At 40.2% G+C, this 15,934-nt stretch overlaps 1 protein-coding gene across 1 annotated transcript in view; it reads left to right on the forward strand.

The window, feature by feature from the left end:
- KCNQ5 (potassium voltage-gated channel, KQT-like subfamily, member 5) overlaps positions 1–8,613 on the forward strand; it is an 86,660-nt gene extending 78,047 nt beyond the window's left edge. Inside the window, exons 11-13 of the mRNA XM_008937394.1 lie at positions 5,349–5,480; positions 7,131–7,257; positions 7,600–8,613. Of these exons, the coding sequence (XP_008935642.1) occupies positions 5,349–5,480; positions 7,131–7,257; positions 7,600–8,541 (1,201 nt within the window). The 3' untranslated portion in view covers positions 8,542–8,613. The remainder of the gene's footprint in view (positions 1–5,348; positions 5,481–7,130; positions 7,258–7,599) is intronic.
- Positions 8,614–15,934: the final 7,321 nt, after the last annotated feature.

Here is a 15,934-nt window from a genome sequence, read left to right on the forward strand (position 1 = left end):
GGGGGGGGGGGGGCGGCTGTTTTTCCTTTCATGCTGGTATACAGGAGCAGTTGAAGACAGAAGATACTTTCATAGATTCATGAGACGCTGTGCAAAAAGACCCCAAATATAAGCACACACAGTTGAATCCATTCTGGCTACATCACCTTGAAAAATTGCAATTAGGCACAGTAATTATTTTTTCCTGCTTAGAGACGAGTTCTAAAATGTTACATTTACATTCTTTTACAATGACCCAAATGGTCCTCTTTGTCTGGGGAAATAAAAGAAATTAGGAAAATTAATTCATGTCTGTAGGTTTACAGAAGTAGGACCTCAGTTTTGGAATCAGAAAGAACTGTTCTTGGGGGTTTTCTGTGAAGGGAACCTAGAATATGCTGGTTACTCTTAGGTTGGACAGTCTTAAAATAGTGAAAGACAAAACCTGGTTTATTTGTAACCTTTTGTTTTGGTAATTTTGACATGTACTGCTTCAGTTTTGACCTTCCTTACTTACATTTTTCCCAGGACCACCTTATTCTTCAAAATGTTTTTTTTTTATTATTTATTTTAAACAAACAAATGCCCAAATTTTCATTTTGAAATGGTCAAAACAGGAAATGGAGAAAATAGTCCTTCCCTGAAAAAGTTCTTAATATATTGGCCCATTCCAAAAGCAGGACTGCCAGTCAGTCCTACTGAAGACCCACTGAGCAGACCTGTCTGGTGACATATCAAGCTGTCATCGTCCCCTCAAAGTCCCCCAAGCTGAGTCTTTCACAGCCCATCTCCTGTGCTTCCACCTCTCCTTACTACAAACCATCTGTCAGGAAAGATCAACTTAAGCAATAGGGGAAGTAAGGAAAAGCTGCTCAATGCATTTGTACAATGTTGGGTGAGTAGGGAAGAGATGGGTGAAACATGATGTGCTCCACAGCATGCCTTGGGCCAGGCCAGGATCAGTCCTGCTTCTCTGCAGCCTGTGGCTGGGGTCAGAGCAGAGCAATTCTTGCTAGCAGGTCACTGAGCCTTTGTGCCAGCAGGTTTTGTAGCACTACTCAACCAGCCCAAGTCCTTTTGTGAACAAAAAGCCATTAATGTTCTGCAGAGTTCCTGGAAACTAACAAAAAACTTTGCATTTTCCAGCTGTTATAGTTCATGATGGTGAATGTATATAAAAGAGACTAAAAAGATAAGGGTACTTTGTTTCTGTGCATTACAATATCTCTGATCATTTTTCATAGCAAGAGGCACTAAATTCTGTAAAACTCTCCACAGTGGAAATGATGGAATAATTTTACTATTTATGGAATATAAAATTAGATTTGAGAAGCATAAATAAATATGCAATAGGAAATTACTGTGATGGCAGGAAGATGAACTTGCTGACCAAAAAGGTCTTTCTCTCTTTAACTCTGGTGATTGCATAGATATGTTTTCATTTGTTGTTAATAAAAAATAATAATAATAAATGTAGCTAAATGTAATGAAACTTGAGAACTCTTGAGCTGATAAGCTGTATGGTTGAACAGTCATACATATTTAATAGCCAAAGTAGGAAAATATAATTCACCATTTCTGTTCAGTCTTTGAAATGTTTTTGATACACCTATAAAATGTATTTTTAGCAGCCATTATGAGTTTGTTCAGTGGTGGTGTTCCACAATCCTTTATTTCTTTTGAAACCAAACACGTTGTATATTTTCTGCCCAGATGGTCTTCAAAGTCTAGGCAAGGCTCTTAGGTGTGTCTTTGGCTATGACAGCACTGTGCTTGGGAGAAAACAATGTCTGTGGCTCCTAGGGGATGGGTTAGTTCAGGTCAAAACCCAAGAGAGGAGGCAATTTTGACCCGCTCACCCCACATGTAGTGGAAATATCTCCCAACCACCTTTGTTTGTCGGCCTCTCCATATTATATCATGATCTCTTCTGCATGTTGCAGTTTATCAGGAAGAAGGGTTTATGCCAAGGTAAGCATAGAGAGAGAGAGAGGAATCAGCACAACTAGACCTGTGTGTACCTGCTTTCCTGATGTAGTAAGTGAGCAAACATTGGTCACCTCATCTAGCCATGCATAAAACAACCTACTTGTCTTTTGATGTTCAAGGCAGGAACTGTGTGTGAGTTTACCTGAATCCCAGTAGAATGAAGCTCCATTTCTTCCTGAGATAGTGACAAGACTGGCAAGATACAGATTTTAAAAATAACAAGAGTAATCCAGAGCTTCACAGAGGATTAGAGATGTTCTGACTCAGTACCAAACTCAATAAAGTGCACTAATGAGAAGCAGAATAGCTTTTAATAGTGAAAGGGGCAACAGGAATGGAAATTAAAATGCAAGAACTGCCAGGAAAAATATGCAAACTGCACATTCAGAAAACACTGCAATTCTAGATCAGTGCTGATCCTGCATTTGACAAGAGTTAAATGGAATGGATGTTGCTTTTGGCTGCTAAGAGTCAATAATACAAAAGTTGATATTGGGTCTGCAACTTTCTACAAATTACCAGGGCATGTAAAGATTAGTGGGACGTGTGGTTTAGATATTAACTACAAAGCACTTTGATATATTGGCCTAATTGAACACAAAAGACTTTTGTTCTGCTCTCCTCTGGATGTGTCAGTGAAATAAGTTACTTTTTATGGCTAATTCACACCAGAAAATCAGGCTTGTGACTTGAGTAGGTTTACAACCATGTATCATCTATCATATTAGATCTGAGTTATAAAAAACCACCTCGCTACATGGCATGCGGCGATTCAAAAATACAAATCATGTCTTAAGAAGTCGTGGGGACTACACGGTTTTGTTCTTTTCAGTTCGTTTTTACTTTCAATTGCTGTTGCTTAGAGCATACTAGCAGGCCAGTATTGCCAGTGGCAACTCCGTTTACTTTATGACGAGTCTTGTTTGCCCCCCTGTGGTAGAACTAGAAAAGGCAGAACTGGAGTTCTGTTTCTCTTGTTTGCGTTAAGGGCCGGTGCTTCAAATACTTCGGGTATGAATAACCTGGTGCTGATTTTCCCTTTTTTATACAGCTAGGTTACCCGCCGGCACCCGCATAAGTGAACCCTTCGTTTTTAGCACGCAGAAACACACCAGAATAGGCAACTTTTTATTTTTAGAAGCATGAATGAAGAGAACTCAAAGGCATTTTTGTTCACTATTTTTGAATATACTATATGTAGTTGTAATAATCTTTCAGGAGGGGTATCCAAGCCTACCAAGTTCAATGACACGATTATGTCAAAGTATAGAAAGGCAATTGAGTTTTTAAAATTGGCAGTAAATAACTATAGACAATCAACCAAATCTAATAACTGCAAAGCAGTTGCTGGGCTCCATCGCTGAAAGAATTCAGATTTTCTGTTTCTTAATTAACTAGCAGGCTTTTAAAATGCCAGTCTTTTATATCCACTTTCTTTTTTTCACAGTTTATGTAAAATTTTATATATTTGAAGCAGAAGTAAGCAATATGTGTCTGCTCCAAACCCTGCTGAAGTTAATTAAAGTAGCATCACATGAGCTAATACCTAAACAAGGAACAGTATAACACCTCACTGATATAGCTGTGATGGTTTTGATCCTGTGTATGACTTCTGAACAGTAGGAACAAACCGGCTTGATAAGCAAAAAGCCTGTTGTAAGGCTGCAGAGCAGTAATGAAGATTTTTGTGCATACTGATTAAGAATTTTGTATGGCTGTTAATAAAAACCATTCTGTTTTCTTTCTGAGTAAAATCACCCAGTCTGGGCAAGTTCAGTTGTCTTCAATTAAGCTATTAATCCTCTGGCTCTGCTTTTCTAACAGCATTTCATATTTTTACTTTTATCAAGTGCATGAAGGAAAAAATTGGGACCACAAAACAGAGAGAATAATAACAAAAAAATTATACTTTCTTTTATGTCAGCTACATCACTTATTCTTTGTAATCTGAATAAAGAGCTAGACTCCAGGAGGTTGTCTATGCTGTCAGACTATCGTGAACACAACTTCTTGGCATCATTTGACAGCTAAAAAAAAAAAAAAAATCTACATCCCAGCTTCAGAAGCCTTCAGATTAGAGAAGACACCCAAGGCTGTTAGTCTGTAGAACTGGCTGACAATGGAAAAGAGGAAAGTGCATCATCTGACATATTTAAAACTGCATGGAGAGCAGTCCTGAACTGACAAGGTGATGGACTACTCCTAACAGGCCTTTTCCATTTTTAATTTCTATAATAGGAATCATAGTTCAAGCTCTATACCAGTGACAAGTAATCTCATTTTTAACTGGAAGTTACCAGAATGGGAAACATCAACAACCTAAGCACTGTGGGAAAAGGCTAAGATTAGCTGGAAGAACATTTATGTGACATTTATGTGACAGAAATCAGCAGTGGATCACTATATACTATTAACCTGACTCTATACAGCTATTATCATAATGTCTGTCCTAACTGTACAAAGTATGTTTTTTTCCTAAATTCCACTAAAACACTAATAATATATTTTTATCACAGTGTGAGAGACATGTTTCAGTTTTTATTATAATTCATTGTTTTACAGCTGCTAAATACATAGTAGAGTAAACATGGAGGAAATGTAGTAGCATGAAATCTTGGCATTTGCAGTAGGATACCAGTTTACTTTCTCTGCTTTTTTAATTGCAATAGATAGCAAATATCAGCAATTTGGCCCTAATGGGGATTCATAAGCTCTGTAACACAAACCAGAATGGCCAACACACCTGATCCCTCAGCTTCTCTCCCAGTTCTTGTTTTCCTTAAGTTTGATCTTAAGTCAGCAAAATAAATCAAAAGCAAATACTTAGGACTGAATGTTAATTAAACATAAAAATCAGTGAAAAGTGAATTGGGTGCATAAATTTATTTATTTTTTTTAACTGGCAAGCAAAGAACTTAAAATGAGTACAACAAAAAGAATACATTATTTATGTTTGTGTAATCAATTTGTTAGAGAAATCTTTCCTCTAAAAGGGACAGAAGTAGCTTAAGGACAAATATAGCTGACAGGATTTCCCATTCAAGTCAGAGGGACTAATCACAAGTTTAGGTTAAACATGTACTTCAGTACCTCCCATATCAAGCATCTCACATATAAAAGGCAAACACATGTATGCTGATAAACTAAACATGTTCTGCACACTTTAAAATACTGTTACCTGCTCTCTTTTAAATAACAATTCGAAAGGGTAGCTATGACACATTTGTACTTAGCATTTGTACTACTGTGTAAAACAAAAAAGTTCACTTGCACAAGCTATATCTTCCATTTAAAAATTAGCTGCCAAATTTGTCTATGGAATATGCTGTATTGTTTCACAACTGCTGAAGATTAATCTGTGAAATGCTTTTTCCCCACAGAATTATGAAATTTCATGTTGCAAAGAGAAAGTTTAAGGAAACACTTCGTCCATATGATGTCAAAGATGTCATTGAACAGTATTCAGCAGGTCATCTAGACATGTTATGCAGGATTAAGAGTCTTCAGTCACGGTAAAGAAAGAAGAATTTCTGTTCTGCATAAGAACCTTACGTTACATCATTCACTATATAATGAACATTGGTAACAATATTTCTGTGTTATATTTGTGTACAAATTGCCATCCATGCTTCAGCCCAGCCTCTCTTTCTGTGAACAGAGCTGAGCTAGAAATTACATTGTGGGTAAAACAAAACCAAAAAAAAATGTATCAAAACTTCCCCCAGAAAATGGAAGTCTGAACAAGAGAGAAGGTAATCCTTTACCTGTAAAGTCATGGAATCATAGAATCATTTAGGTTGGAAAAGACATTTAAGATCGTTGAGTCCAAGTGTTGACCCAGCGCTACCAAGTCCACCAACCAACCATGTCCCTCAGCACCACATCTACGTGACTTTTAAATACCTTCAGGGATAGTGACTCCACCACTTTCCTGGGCAGCCTGTTCCAGTGTTTGACAACCCTTTCTGTGAGGAAATTTTCCTAATATCCAATCTAAATCTCCCCTGGTGCAACTAGAGGCCATTTCCTCTTGTCTTATTGCTTGTTATTTGGGAGAAGAGACCAACCCCCACCTGGATACAACATCCTTTTTGGCAGTTGTAGAGAGCAAGAAGGTCTCCCCTGAGCCTTGTTCCCTCCGGGCTAAACAACCCCAGTTCCCTCAGCTGCTCCTCATAAGTCTTGTGTTCTAGACCCCCCACCAGCTTTGTTGTCCTTCTTTGGACACACTCTAGCACCTCAATGTCCTTCTTGTAGTGAGTGGCCCAAAGTGAACACAGTGTTTGAGGTGCAGCCTCACCAGTGCTAAGTACAGGGGAGGCCAATCGCTTTCCTAGTCCTGCTGGCCACACTGTTGCTGACACATGCCAGGATGCTGTTGGTCTTCTTGGCCACCTGGGCACACTGCTAGCTCACATTCAGCTGGCTGTTGACCAACATTCCCAGGTCCTTTTCCGCTTGGCAGCTTTCCAGCCACTCCTCCCCAAGCCTGTGAACCAAAGTAATTCGTAACCTATTCATTGGGTCACACGACTGTGACAAAAAGTCCATTCATAAACAAGGGATTCAGTCAGGAGGTTGTCAAAAGGGTGAGGCTGACATTGAGAATTGCATTTCTCCCATTCCAGACTTCTCTTTTCACAAAAAATAAATTGGGAACTACTAGTAACATAGTATTTAGGTAGTTTTTATGTTCTCAATTCTCAGCAATATTAATTTAAAAAAACAAACCCACAGCATTGCATCATGCGTATCTTTGCCAGCATCAGGGCTCAGATTCCTGCTTCAAACAGACAACTTCCCCAGGACTCACTGCTGCTGTTAAGATGGGAGAGCTGAGGGTGGCACAGGTATGTCTGTTCTCCACAACATCAGTCTGCTAGAGAGGCCACCTCCTTTCTGCCTCTGTCAGCAAGTTTAGCCCTGGCTCTCCCAGATGATGACTAAGATCTGGTCCATGGTTAGTGCCAACAGAAAAGAAAAGAAATCCCAAATGCTCAAAAAATCATTCTTTTTTTTTAATTGATAAGATTAAGATTGTCCTCCTTCTCACACACTTTTCTGAAGTAGTGTGATTTTATTTTTTAATGTATGGATATAGCTAACACTTTCATATCACCACTGTTTTCAGGAATCACAGCAGCTTTCGATTTCTCTTACAGTGTTGACCAAATTCTTGGGAAAGGGCAAATCACAGCAGACAAAAGAAGCAGAGAAAAGAATCCTGCAGAGAATGAGACAACTGATGACGTCAGTATGTTAGGGCGTGTAGTCAAGGTGGAGAAACAGGTACAGTGATTATCTGTGTTACTTTCTCTTGCTTTACTGCTCATGCCTTTTGTCTATTTTACTACTGGTTTCAAAGGCTGAACAGGTAAAATCTTTTTCTCTAGTACCTGCTCCCTTTGCATGTTGAAATAAAAATTATATGAATCATATTACCTTAGTGGTCTTCTATGTACAGAAAAGTAAAAGAAAATTGCAGGTTACTTAAATGTTTTTCCCTTTTATCAGCTTGCTTATGCTTCTTCCATTTTTCTCTTCAGCAGTCATATTTTCCTTTTGCCTAGGTTCCAAATATTTTAAGCTAGTATTTGGCATTAATGTTAACCTTCTCCTCTCCACTTGTAGGTACAATCCATTGAGTCAAAACTGGACTGTCTATTAGATATTTATCAGCAAGTTTTGCGAAAAGGATCTGCATCTGCGCTCACTTTGGCTTCATTTCAAATGCCAGCTTTTGAGTGTGAGCAGACTTCTGATTATCAGAGTCCATCAGACAGCAAAGATATGTCTAATTCTGCACAAACTAGTGGATGTGTATCCAGATCAGCTAGTGCCAATCTGCCTCGTGGCCTACAGCTTATACTGACACCAAATGAATTTAGCACCCAGGCTTACTATGCTTTTAGTCCAGCTATGCATAGTCAAGCAACACAAGTGCCAAATGATGGACCTGCAACAGTTAGTAACACATCAAACCAAATAAACCAGGCAACTAAGCCAGCAACTCCATCAACATTACAAATACCACCTTTCTCATCCATGAAGCATATCAATAGGCCTGAGCCCATTCATATTATTCCTGTAACCACACAGGAAAATATCTCCGATGTCACCGCTTGCCTTGTTGCATCAAAGGATAATGGACAAGTTGCACAGCCCAGTGTGACGAAGGACCTCACATGGAGAAAAAGTCTGGATACAGGAGGGGAACCTTTGCTCTCAGTTAAACCTGTGGTGCAAATGGATTTAGGAAAATCTTTATCTGTACAAAACCTTATACAATCAACAGAAGAACTGAATGTACAGGTTGCTGGCAGTGACTCCAGTGGTTCCAGAGGTAGCCAAGACATATACTCCAAATGGAGGGAGTCAAAACTATTTATAACTGATGAAGAGTTGGAGGCAGAGGCAGGAACAGAGACTACTGAAGCCATCTCGCGCCCGTTAGTGGAAACAACTCTCTCTGCTGACTCTCTAAGGACTGGAATATCAAGATCATCTCAAAGTATCTACAAGCCAGGGGATGGTACAGAATCACGCAATCTGCTCCACGTCAAGCTTAAATGACAGCTTGTGGGCTTTCTTCATTGGCTGGGTCATTCCTCTAGTCATACATATCATAGCATGAACTGTTTTGAAAGCCTTTTTAATAAGATGAAATCACAAAAATCAGGATGAATTTGCAAAGCAGTTGAATGAGCCCATATCTCCTAGCTGCATGAAAATGCATGTTTAAGTGATGGCTAACATTCAAATTTACACCTACAGTACGGCAGCCTTTGATGTAGTACAGTAGGTTTAAATAATGAGTTGCCTACAAAGCTAATGTTGCAGGATGTATCAAAAAGCAAACATTTGAGCATTTAGACCTAGTGCTGTTTCTACAGGGCAGAAGTAAAAATTGTAAGGTTTAAAGCACTTCGCTTCTGAACTAATTAAATATATATAACATCCTGATTTAGTTGATAGTTTATGTTTACAACAAAAAAATTATCTACAGCTGCTAGCAAGGTACCAAGGAAACCAGTAATATGGGATTAGAAATGGCTACCAGTTGCAAGATACACACATTATCAGTAATCAGTTGTTTTTGACTCTGAAGACGAGAACGTTAATATCCATCTGACTTCTGGTGATTTAGTGCTGTGGTAAAAGTACCTGACACACCACTGTCACGTTATTCTTTATAAGAAGAACATTATTTTGCTACAAAAAAAAGTTTGCATTTTAAGGATTGGGGCTGGCCTCAGAAGTGAGTAACCTGGGTGACTACAATTCAGGGGAATCTCTTCTTCTTCCAGCCTCACTGAGGAGCTATCTTGTGTATCTGAAGCATTTTAGCAGCAGTAGATGAGGGAAGGAAACAGACACTGCCTTTATTGTAGAAGCAATATTTCATTCTGTGGAAATTTTGGCAATTTTCTTTGCAGTCCCAACGTGATACAATGACAGCACTTCATAAGGCTGGGAACTGAAAAGAGAGCAAAAATAAAGAGGTCAGAACATAAAAAAAAAGACAACACAATCAATGAAGAAAAAAACAAAACAACAGATTTAGATGGGCAGGAAGGGAAATGATCCCAGAAAATAAAACAAGGAAGGTAAAGAGGCAAAACGATGGGTTTTGTTTTGTTTTGTTTTGTTTTGTTCTGTTTTTAAATCTAGCCTATCAGTCACAGGTATTGAGTGCTATTTAAAAAAAAAAAAAAGAGGCACGTAGGCAATCAGAAGTGAAAACAGAAGTAGGGAAGGCCACCTTAACCAAAAAAAAAAAAGAAAACCTGAAGGCAAGGGGGTTTTATTTGGTTTTGTTTCCTTGCTTTTTAAATAAAATAGGAAGAGGAGGGGGGAAAGTGGTCATACTCTTATAGCTGAACACTGTGTCCCAACTACAGTAATTTCTTGTGAACTTCCCAAGAATGGACCTTCAGACTCCTTCTTCCTAATACCCAAGTTTCCAAATTCAAAGCCTGCATCAGACCGAGCATTTCTGCTTGATACATCCTCTTTTTTTTCCTCTGCTAGCCTACACTTCACTTCTGCTGAGATACAGGAGCAGTGGTAGTGCCTATCTGCACATGCCCAGCACGGCTTCACCGCTGGGAGGGAGAGCCCTGCGGAGCCTCAACAGGCTTCTTCACTTTTCCCACCTGAAGGAGGTTTCTGTGCATTGCCTCCCCCCAGCTTTATGCCCCACCTGCACCACTGGCTTGTAGACAACCCATCTTGGGCTCAGCTTCCCTCTAGTAGCAGGAACACCGAATGTATGGGGGTGCCAGCGCCAGCTCACTCAGGGCAGTGTTTTCTCAAGGCCCAGACCTGCTGGGAACTTACTCTGTACATCAAAAACATCACTCCAGTCTTAACCATGGCTAAATGCTGTAGATTGTATCGTGAAGGACTTGACTTGTTTACTATGAAACCGTTGTAATTCTTGCTTCCGTATTTCCTTTACAGAAGTATTCTGGATGTTACATGACAACCTTACTATGTGAAAGTACATACAAACCGTAGAGTGTATATATTGTGTCGTTATACGGGGTCCAGGGATGGTACACTGTGTTCCATGGCTTACAGCAGAGCAAACTCCAGCTGTTAAATCCCGAAAGACACCTTGAAGCACAATTTCCTCACCACTGATTTGCCATATAATTTACCACGTTCAGCGTTTCCTGCTTTTATGTGCAGTCTGATCATACTAAAGCCTGATTACAACAGTCGTTTTGTGAGGATAAACAGTTTTTTTACCACATCTCGGTTCACTTAACTGTTGACTTATTTAAATGTCTGCAGTTTATCCAGACAGATCTGTAAATTTAAAGTACTCTCCAAAATTTAAAAACTTAAAAGTTGTTGGTTTTGGTTTTGTTTTGTTTTATTTTGTTTTAAGGTCCTTATGTCATTTTCCTAACTGTTTATGGTGCCTTTCTTGCCTTTCATATGAAACGCCCTGCTGGCCTAAACATAAACCTGTGCTTAGGTTCAGCTGAGGCAAAAGATCGGGCACATGACAACAGTGTGTCAGTAATAAAACTCCCTTCCCCTCCTTCACGAGACTGAAAAATCAAGGCACCATGAATTGGACACCACTCTTACAGCTTCACCTGCACCAGCAGGTGGTTGCACCCCCACTGGGCCTGGACGGCATCAGTGGGAGAACTGAGCATTGGCCCTGCCTGTACTAATTCTGCACAGAAACAGGGCCTTGGGTTTTGCTGATAATTTATCTTACAGAAACTTGGTATTTTTGCCTTAAATTACATGCTTGAGTCCTTCTAATTTTAAGTTAATTTATTTAATACAATTTTGTGCACAAATGAATGAGTTCTATAAATTATGTATAAAAATGTTAATGTCTTTACAAAGTACTGATAAATATAGAATATAGTATCTTTTCAAATTCTGGTTTAAAATCCTGTTTGGTTTTTTTTTTTTTTTTCCTTATGCTCACCATTATTATTTTTGTAGCTGCAAGTCTTATCATATAGGAATTTTTTAACATAATAATGATATAAAATAGAAAGAGTAGAGAATATATGAAATTCTGGAGAGGAAGAATTGTTTGTTTGAATTTTTATAAGCTTTGCTCATATTTCCTCATGAGGAATTTCCTGTTTCTATGCCCTCTCTTTAAAAGACAGTGTTATGACTGACAGTCATTCATTGGGGTCACAAAAGAAGAATCTGTCTGGCTTGTCAGGGCTTATTAGCTCATGACAGCTAATAAGAACTGTTCATGAGTAGGGACAACAAATTTTTTTTCTGATTTACAATCCAGTTGAGAATTGTTGGAGAGAATCTGAACTTAAGCAAGAACTTCAGGAATTAAGCCTTATCCAAATAACTGTTTTCTGATCAGCATGTTTCTTGTACCTGATTGAAGAGAGAACTGAAAAGAATAGTTTTTATTATTATTATTATTATTATTTGTTTAAAAATTTGTATTTGCTCCTGGCTTATATGATCTATACCTTTTATTTAAATATGAATATGATGTTTTAGCCTAGGGTTCAAGATTGCAAAGATCATACACTTTTAATCACAGTGCCCACAGTTGTTCCATATGTTTTTGAGGTAATCCAACGTAAAGTGACTGCTCTCATAGTATGGTGATGAATAATTCACCTGCTCTTCTGTGATAAGTCAAATCGTACTGAATTGCTGATGTATAGAACACCTGATGTACAGCAGTATTTCTGGATTTGGACCTGCAATCCTTACTCAAGCAAAAATTGTATGGAATTCGTTCATCCTATTGAATTCAAGATTTTTTCTTGAATCAGGAGCTCAGATTCAAATCCTCATTTTGTTGGGCATCTGTTTAAAGTGAAAATGGTAATATTCAAGTTATTTCCTGAGGAAACTAATACTTAGCTGAATTTACCCATGTCACATTGACTATATAAAAAATAACGCACAAAGCAACTGATGTAAAAAGGGAAGAAGAGAAGGGTCATTTTTAAAAAGCACAGAGAAAAGGAGAATACTCAGAAAAGATGAGTAAGCAGGAAAAGAAAATATAACTGCAGAGGAACTAAAAGAGGTTTTAAACACCTGAGGCTAAATTCATCCTTGGATGGCTTCACTGACTTCAATGAATTCACTGCCCAACTGGGTGAAGTTCAGCCTCCATTGGGAAAATCAGGCTCAGTTCCACTGACCTTAAAGGAACTGAACTCACCTGTACCAGGAATGAACATGCCTCTCTGGGCCAACTTTTATCCTGACTCATATGTCATGCAATCCTTTTGGATTCATTAGGTTTGAATGAAATACAGGTCAGAAAAGAATTTGTCTCAGATATTTCTGCTTAACGTTTTTTTTCAAGTGTGTTAATCGACTTAATTCAAATGGATTACAACATCACACAAAGTGCTGTCACTGTCTGAAAAGGTTAACAGGTTTTTGAAATGAGAATTGTCCCCTGCAGTGTCAGTGGAAGCATGTAATATTTTCCTGTTCATTCATATGGATGCAAAAGTGGCCCTTCATTTAGCTGTGGCCACATAAGACAATTCCAGACATATCCAACATCATCTGCTATAGGAAGCACTTTTGACGACTTTGAAAGGTAAGAAGACAGTTTCATAACATGCTTGGAAAGCACGAAGGCTGCTTCCACTGATACTGCAATAACATTAGCCAGTACATTACAATGTTAATTGTAACTTCTTGACAAAGTTGAATCCATATTGTTGTTAATAAAAATTATTTGAAAAGTACCATGCTTACTGGTTTTTTTTGCTTACATAAAAGTTTGTGTGATCTGAGCACATACCAGGCATATTTAAACTTCCTTACTGTTCTCCTTTTGAAGTTTTGTAATTATTTATTAAATGGACCAAAACACCACAAAGGAAGGTTTTTTGAGCAAGATATTTCCGTGTGCAGTGACCCCATACTTCTCTGATGAATGTAATCTCAGATACTGAAATCTAAAGATGCAGTTTCCAGGAAGGCACCTTTTCTGTGTCAGTCATTTATACCCACAGGCTACACGAACATTGCCAAGCTCTGCTTAAGAATAAACACAGGACAGGAAAAAAAAGCAAACATGTGCCTGCTCTGCTTCTGTTAAACTGGGTGTTGTGGTTTGAGGCTTGGAATAGGGTCGTGACCTTCCAGCAACTGGGAGGACCCCGGGTGGGGGTGAACCATTGTATTCCCTCCCCTTCCCACATACACTCTGATAAGAGGCAGGGAGTGGTTTCTAATTTCACTCCTGCCTTGGAGCTCGGAGAGGAAAGTTCTCCTTTCACTCCGTGGGACCCTGGAACCTTTTCTGAGGGTTTTGTATATTTTATTTTTCGTATTATTCCCCTAATCTTTGTATATATTAGTTTCCTTACCTCCCTTTTTCATTTTCTGTTCCTTGTTGAACAATATACTTCATTTTTTTTTTTCAAAAGTGTCTCTCTCTCTCTCTCGGTGGGGGGGAGAGGCGAGTACATAGTTCTGTTCTGTGTGGGTCCTGCCCTGAACCCCTTTTTACACGGAACCAGGACACTGGGCAATTACTTTATGTGTGCACAGAGGCAGTAGGTAAGGGTCCAAAGACAGCATTGTGCAGTTTTTCCTGTTGAGTTGAGTTACAACACCTAGGCACAGGCAGTAATGTGCATCCTCCATAAAGACACAAACATAAATGTTCGCTGTTCAGCTCTGTACAATAGGAGTGCAGGACTGTGCCTGAGAGGGAAATTTAAACCCTCATTTAGCAGATGCTGACAGGTTGCCCAGTGAGGTTCTGGAGTCTCCATCCTTGGAGCTATTCACATAATGCCTGGACACGGTTCTGGGCAACTGGTTCTTGGTACCCGTGCTTGAGCTGGGGACTTGGACAAGATGGCCTCCAGAGGTCCCTTCAACCTCAGCTGTTCTGTGCTTCTCCTTCCAATATTGTGCCAGCTTTAGCCATATTAAAATGTATTAATAAATACTAAAACAATATGTTAAAGTATTATTAAAGCTTGATTTGAGATTAAATATTATGACTTACCTAAAAAATTCAGACTGAAATATTTTAGTCTAGACACAAGCATAGACACCTAGAAAAATTACTTAGTACCACACGCACTCTGCAGCTTCCCCTGAGGCTGCCTGCCTTCACCCCCCAGCTCCCCTCCACTCTACAGACTTTGAGGGCTTCCCACACATTCAGCACAGACTTCTTGCCCCTGCTGTCTTAAACCACTGCCTCCTCCTCAGCGAAGCCCACCCAGGGGTGCCTCAAGGCCAGCAGAAGAGAAGGGAGAGAGGATGAGAGGGTGGATGGATCACACAGTGAACAACGAATTGGCTGGATGGTCACACTCAAAGAGTTGCAGTCAGCAGCTCAGTGTCCAAGTGGAGACAAGGGGTGCTCCTCAGACAGTGCTGCTAGGGCCAGTGGTATTTCCTATCACTGTTGGTGACATGGACAGTGGCACTGAGTGCACCCTCAGCAAGCTTGCAGGTGACACCAAGCTGTGTGGTGCAGTTGACATGCTGGAGGGAAAGGATGCCATCCAGCGGGACCATGACAGGCTTGAGATGTGGACCCATGCCAACCTCAAGAATTTCCACATGGCCAAATGCAAGGCCTTGCAGCAGGGGCCAAGCACAAATAAATGCTGGGCAATAAATGCATTGAAAGCAGTTCTGAAGAAAAAGACTTGAGGGTGCTGGTTGATGAAAAGCTCAACATGAGCCAACAATGTGCAAGCGCAGCCCAGAAAGCCAACTGTATCCTGGGCTGCATCAAAAGAAGTGTAGCCAGCAGGGCAAAGTAGGTTATTCTGCCTCTCTACTCCATTCTTGTGAGACCCCACCCACAGTACTGCATCCAGCTCTGGAGCCCCCAACACAAGACGGACATGGATCTGTTTGAGCTGGTCCAGAGGAGGACCACGAAGATGATCAGAGTGCTGGAGCACCTCTCCTATGAGGACAGACAGAGAGACTTGGGGTTGTTCAGCCTGGAGAAGAGGACACTCCAGAGAAACCTCATTGCAGTCTTCCAGAGTCTGAGGGGAGACTACAAGAAAGCTGGGGAAGGACTTTTTAAGTCGGCTTGTAGTGATAGGATGAGGTGTTATAGGTTCAAATTCAAAGAGGGCAGATTTAGGTTAGGTATTGGGAAGAAGTTTTTCACTATGAGGGTGTTCAGACACTGGAACAGGTTGCCCAGAGAACTTGTGGATGCCCCAACACCAGATGTGTTCAAGACCAGGCTGGATGGGGCTTTGGGCAACCTGATCTAGTGGCGAAGGGGTCGGACTAGGTGACCTTAAAGGTCTCTTCCAACCCAAACCCTTCCGTGATTCCCCGACTCGGGACAGAGCAGAGGGCGGAACGTGGGACCCAGCGGCGCCGCCGCCCGGACGGGGACTCGCGCTCAGCAGGTCGGGCAGGAGCTCCCCTCACCCCCGCGCAGCCTCGCCGGGCCGACCAATCACTGCTTAGGGGGCGGCCCGCCCTG

This window comes from Merops nubicus, unplaced genomic scaffold, assembly GCF_000691845.1.
Source record: "Merops nubicus isolate BGI_N331 unplaced genomic scaffold, ASM69184v1 scaffold7443, whole genome shotgun sequence".
NCBI lineage: Eukaryota > Metazoa > Chordata > Aves > Coraciiformes > Meropidae > Merops > Merops nubicus.